General features: G+C 32.1%; 2 protein-coding genes across 2 annotated transcripts; one reads left to right on the forward strand and one right to left on the reverse strand.

The window, feature by feature from the left end:
• The first annotated feature begins 376 nt into the window (after nucleotides 1-376).
• Nucleotides 377-1,998, forward strand: LOC108770437 (transmembrane protein 94-like). The gene is made up of 4 exons (XM_018522023.1): nucleotides 377-630; nucleotides 1,016-1,109; nucleotides 1,219-1,380; nucleotides 1,469-1,998. Exons 2-4 carry the CDS (start codon nucleotides 1,072-1,074, stop codon nucleotides 1,539-1,541), a joined length of 273 nt encoding a protein of 90 aa, XP_018377525.1. The 5' UTR covers nucleotides 377-630; nucleotides 1,016-1,071; the 3' UTR covers nucleotides 1,542-1,998.
• Nucleotides 1,999-4,067: 2,069 nt separating this feature from the next.
• On the reverse strand, nucleotides 4,068-6,406 carry LOC108757373 (GPI ethanolamine phosphate transferase 2; the record flags this gene model as incomplete). The annotated part of the gene is made up of 6 exons (XM_018522011.1): nucleotides 4,068-4,209; nucleotides 4,315-4,468; nucleotides 4,911-5,211; nucleotides 5,325-5,475; nucleotides 5,636-5,820; nucleotides 6,219-6,406. Coding segments are annotated over 6 exons (1,041 nt in total), but the record flags the coding sequence as incomplete, so codon positions are not given.
• Between the last annotated feature and the right edge of the window lie 173 nt (nucleotides 6,407-6,579).

The raw sequence follows: 6,579 nt of genomic DNA on the forward strand, positions 1-6,579 counted from the left end.
TCTATGAATTCCGTCCATAGTATGTCAATTTTTAAAATATAACATTTTTTTCAAATAATTTAGACGCGACAAATGATGAACAAGGCGAATGTTTTCACCAGGATTAGATAATAATAATTGAAAAATATTAGGGATATATTGATTCAAAATCATACAATAATTAAACGCTCAATTCTTCTGATTTTTTTCAATAAAACTTCACTATATATCTCGCAATAAGTGTAAAAATCCAATTTGTCTTTTTTTATCTGATGGAAATATTTCGACGGCAGATTCGGAGAAACAGTCTTTAATTGCTCTTGCATAAAACCTTGTAAATTAATATTTATTTATCAACATTAATTCAAATTTCGAGAACAAAGATGACACTGAGAAATAAATGTATTTTATAGGTCACGCTATTCGTGTTATGGTGCTACGGCAGCAAGTTCTTGCCAACGGTGATCACAGTGATTCTCTCTCAGTGCATCTCGTTCCTGACGCTTTGTCCCGTCTACGTAGCACAGAACTCCAAGTGCCTGTACATATATCCAGATCCGCGGGACCAGATTTGGGGCGGTTGGGGTAGCAAGCCGATTGTTGTCCTGGTCGTACAGCATTTCGCTCTCACGCTTATAGTTCTGCACTTCGGTAATTATGCACCAACGATATTTTTATCTCCTCGTTAATATATTGCCAAAAAGTTTAATCTAGTTTGTCAAACCTTTTATTTTATAGAAAATTACTCAATTTTAATTTTTTAATTTCTATTAATGGAAACAATTTTTCTTCTGTCTTCAAGTTCAGTTTTATTTTGATTTTTTCCAAAATTTTACAATTCTTCAAAAAGTTATGCATTATTAATTTTTAAAAATCAGGGTTTAACTGAAATGACAAATATTTTATATCAATACGCTTACATACACTTGTTGACATATCATACACTTATTAACATCACATCTTAACTTACATCACACATTCATTGACATAAGCGAACAATATTTAAAAATTCATTAATATCTATCTTTTCTTTCAGTTACGATATCTGTTAGCTTTGTGCACAGGGAATACTCGATATGGAAGAAAAATCCTATGAGTAATTGCACCTGGTTTCTTGGTGTATTTATTGTGTAAGTAAAAACTCTAATTGACAGTTTGCTTAAAAAAATTTGTTCTTTTAGAAAAATTTTTAGATTATAAATTAAATTCTAAAATACACCTATCTCATTATTGTTGTAGATTGTGTGTGCAAGCGATGTTCTCTGGTATAGTATTCCGCAAATTTTGGCGAGAAGAGAGCAAGAAGATCGAAAACTTCCCGATACACGTGCCATTATTCTCTCTATTCTCTGTTCCGCTGACATTCATAATTAACGAGTTGATCAAGTGGCAAGAGATCAAGTAAGTTTCCTTCCGCATGCCTTTAGTCATTGGCGTATTCACTACAATTTCTCCGAAATTAATTAATATTCATATTCCTTTTTTTCAGAGTGAACGTGAGATATCAGAAAAGGGCACGTTTGGAATTTGGCACAAAGCTAGGAATGAATTCGCCATTTTAATTCAATTTGCAGCATCAATTTGACGTCTTCGAAATATCAAATGCGTTTTAAAAGATATACGGGTATATCGTTAAGTGTATATATTAGCATGTATTTTATCGAAAGTACTGGTATTGTGATTTAGTTGCTGCAGACTCGAGAAATCCAAAGGACTCGAGGATCTTTAAGAGCTTCATGTACTTACAACGCTGTGTCAAATATTGCCAAATTTGATTAGACTCGAACAAAGCACCGGTATTTTTCTATAGCGATGTGTGTATTTATATTTTGCAACGTCGATCATCAATTGCGAGCTTAAATGAGCGCCATGGACGAGTTTTCCCATCTCGTTTTATTAAAGCGGTTTCTTTTTGATGATAAATTACTTACGGGAAGCCGCAAAGCATCGTTGGAGCACATTATTTCTCTCGCTCTTGATTCTGTCATTATTCAAGATGTCCTACATAGGTATCGCTTTAGGTTTCATTATTATTTAAAAAAAAAGAGATGATTATTTTAATAGTTTAAAAATTATAGAAAAAGATTGTTTCGCGTTCTTTTAGTATCCATAATAATGCGAGCGTGCCTGGGAAGTTTAGACATCTTGCATTTGACGATCTTATAATTAGTATTGTGTAAAGTACTTATACATAAATATGTTCCTACATAACTTTGGCATCCTCGTTGACGTTCGATTTCGCCCAAGCTCGTTGTAGAATCGCACAGTTGAGAAATTGGGCATTTTTAGCGTTTGGACGCAAAGGTAGTTATTTATTTGTCGTGATCGCAGATTAGTAAGAACTTTAGCGAATTAAATGTAACTCTGCGAGCTGATTATTAGGTAGCGACATCGAACTAAATTCGAGTTGTAGCAGTGGCAGTCTCGCTGGTACGAGACAATGCTCTGGTTGTGTGAGACAGTGCTCGGTCACATCTGGATTGCATAGATTTCTTGATTTCCAATCGATAAAGTGGAATATAATCATAATTTTCAGAACGGCCGAGCTTTCACAATTAACCGAGCTCCCGCAAACTTAATTTCTTCCTTTGCACTGCTTTTGCATTATTTGATTTTATTAATGATACTTTATATACAAATATGCACGCGCATACACCTTTCGTTCATTACTCCTTTTCTTTACTCTAAATTGACGACGTAATTTTCATTCGTTGTGTAAAGTATGAGTGGAGACTATAAAGGGAAATTATTAAAGATAGTTATTGCTAGATCTAATAAATGTACACACATTTAGTAAAAGAAATTTATTTTTTTTATATTTTCGGAAAATATAATATTTATGAATGTTTTCTTAAAGCAAGTTACAAATTTTCAGATAAGCACTTCGTCTTGTTTAAATCTTACATCAGAAATCCATTTTTTCTTGCCTTTTATTATGTGATGATTGAAGCAAATATAAAAGGATAAAATAAGTCCGATTCTTTGTGTTATACAAACACAAGTCGAAAGTTTGATTATAGTCTTTGTTAAACAATATTCCACATTAGCAAATTTATTTTACTAATAAACTTCCGTTATACTATGGTGTATCGTTTCAATGCTGTTAATACTGCATTTTAGGTTTAGTCTTATGCAATAAAAAAGATGTTTTTTTAAAGACGAGAATAAAATCTTCATTGAGCAATATTCCTATAATAAATTCATTTTATGAGTACTCATATATCGATTAGTTGTACTTAGTACAATTAATGCTGTACGAAGTTTACGATTTTTCTTGATCGATTTTTCTTACCATTGGAATGACCTCTATCAGTCTTTCATCGGAGTGTATAAACGCTATTAATTACTAACTTAATTACATTAATTAGACTCTAATTAAACTTATAAAAATCGATTTAAATTATAATATATAAATCTAATTTTCTAAAACATTAACGTTTATATAAATTTTATTTATTTGTACAAATGCATGTGTTTCTTGCACCGGTTTCTACTACCCTGATAGCCAAATGAATTCAAGATGCCGTCATGTTACTGTCAGTCATTGCAATAGATGTTGACAAACTAGGGACAAGATGCTTTCTCATTATGTGTAAAATGTTGCCCTCATGTGAATTCTAAATTTGATAATAGCAAGTTGATAGCATCTTGATGGCATGTAAAATATATGTGCCATCAATTTGCCATTATATTGCCAGCACGATACTATATATGAAATGCGAGCTCAACGCGTGCCGTCATTTTGCCATCAACATGATGCATTATTAATTCTCAACGTTTGCTCTTGAAATTTTATAAACTGATGATGTCTATTTGCCCCTTATGTTGCTAACTCAGTTTGCACATAAGATGCCTATGTCAGCAATTACCGCAACTTCATAACTCGTGCAGTACATTAGTTTGTCTAATGTGCTAGATCACGCTTGATTATCTAGGTATTGTACAAACGCATGTCCGTTTTTTAGACCAGTCCCGCAAATATGACATCTATGCACATCGTCAAAACGAATCAATGCATGTTGCACCGCAATTACGATCACCATTAATAGTGCGCTGCAACACATTGTCGCGGTATACATCGCCTCATATAACAATTTCGGTAAGTACACCGACAACACAAACAAATGGTTAAGCTGGAAGATGATAAAGAACATGTAGGCAGTTGTCGTCAGGAGCCTCCACGCGATGTAACACTTGTTTGTATGTACAATCCTCTTAAGGACTGTGGAGCTGTAAAAATATAAATTGATTTTCTCGTTAATATAAGGAGCGCACCAATTTAATCAATCGCAATACAATTGTAGAATTCACGGAATACTTGCAGATATATCTTACTCATTTTCCAATGGTAAATGAGCAGGAAGTAAGCCAGGACAGGCGCGGAATAAGTATTGATGATTAAATACACAGCGGTAACAAAAGGCATGTAAGATTGTAGACCGACATATCCTGCCGCAATGTTTACACTCCCAAGGCTATTGGAGTTTCCCTAAAATATCAATGCACAGTACGAGATAAGTAACCAGTTTAGTCTTTGACAATCTCAATGAATTATTGAACTAATCATAATAAAAGAGTTTATATTGTTTCTCGCCGAAAAAACACTTTATAAGAATTTGAAATTTGATAAATCTTTATTTTTTTATACTATAAGCATATTTAAATATGAAGTATATTAACTTTAGAATGTTTGAATCTCGTACGAAATTTTTTATAGAAATTTAACTAATAGAAAAACAATATTTATTTAAATAATATATTATTATTTAAATAATATTGTAAAAAAACAATGCTTTTTACACATATACAAGTTTCACTAAGAATTATCCAAAAGAAAGAAAAGATTTAATCAAAGATATTTTCCTCGAGATTCCTCTTGTTCTATTCATGTGCATTAATAAAAATCAAGGACTTCAAAATCAAACATTTACCTGATAGAAATAAAATACATTGCCCAGCCAATAATGTAAGAAAACTCCACGATCGAGCGAATCGTTTTCTCTCAATACAGTGTTAATTATTGAGCTTACAATGATCTGCATCGGCAACAGGATCACATTGTACGGTTGGTGCAACATCGCCGAGATCCTCACCCACATATTTATGATAAAGAATACCATTATACTCATAAAATTATACGTATAATGCTTAATTTTCCTTATCACTCGGTATCCATAGTTTATCAGAGATATCGCTATTATTCCCCAAAATATTTGTACCTCATATATTCCACTGCAACAAACGCAAAAACTTGCTTCTTAAATGTATGATTCACTCGTATAGTCGCTTTAATGAATGATTAATAAATTGATATTTACGTGTAGTATAAATATAGTACAGTTTACCTTGAGGAATATAGTGGAATTTTCACGACGGCACCGTTGGACATATGGCGAAGATATATACATACTGCGATAGCTATATTCTGAAACAACGATTGCCGCTTGTATTCTTCTTCTTCAAATTTATAAGCAATCCGAATTAGAAGAGCAAATGCTGAAAATAAATATCACAAACTATTGAACCAAATTTTGTAAAAGTCCATATCAAGGGAACAACTCATTTCCCAGTCGCTTATAATTAAAAAAATCTATCTGTACTTCAATATTTATGTTGAGAAAAAGATTAAACTTTTATTAGTATTTAGACATTTTACCAGTTAAAAGTAGGAGTGTCATGCCGATTTTACTATCGTCCTCTTTCAACCACTGAGCTATGTCAGGCAGGTGGGCCCACTTGTTGCCTGTGCTGTTTAGCTTTCGCAGAAATATGTGTCCCAAAAATAGCAATAACAGCATAACGCAGCGTTCTACATAATATTCGGTTGATTCTACTATATTGCTGTTATATACCGTACTATTAGATGGCAAAGAGATTCAGCTGTGTCGCTACAGATAATTCAAATCTGACTTGAATTTTGTTATTCTATTTTTTATAAATTTATGTAGTAATAAATTGATAAGCGAATGGTTACATTTTTTGTATTTATCTAAAATCAATAGATAACAGAAACGCAATGTGATCTCTCGAAATTTAATATTTAAAGAAGAGTATTGTAATTAATGTAATTAATGTATCAATTTCTGTTTGACTCACACATGAAATGTATGATAAAATATACATAATGCAATTTCTGAAAAATTTATAGAAATTATATGCTAATTTTTTTGTGAACAAATAATATTTCCAATGTCAGATTTGATCTATCATTATATCAGGAGGGAAAAAATTCTACTCACTTTCGATAGTGCATCATCAATTTGAATAGTTTCGTAAAATATCTATAAGCAAAGTATGCGATTAAAGTAGACCAGAAAAAGTACCATGTCTGATGTTCTTCCTCGATGTAACTGCTACCGCAGAAGCTTATTATATGCATCACCGTGATAATTTCTAACATTCTGTATATCGATATTTCCAGCGTAACCTACGTTCAAAATTGAAAATTTAAAAAATCACAATGGAGATATACTTCGAAAAAAATGCGAGTTTAAAAATTACTAAAATATAGCAAGAATTTTAACTATAGAAAACGATAATAATAATAATAATAATAAGCAAGCCCATCAAAGCCAACATCAGTTGTTCGGATGCACAATT

The sequence above is a fragment of the Trachymyrmex cornetzi genome, unplaced genomic scaffold (assembly GCF_001594075.2).
Source record: "Trachymyrmex cornetzi isolate Tcor2-1 unplaced genomic scaffold, Tcor1.1 C4009750, whole genome shotgun sequence".
Classification (NCBI taxonomy): Eukaryota; Metazoa; Arthropoda; class Insecta; order Hymenoptera; family Formicidae; genus Trachymyrmex; species Trachymyrmex cornetzi.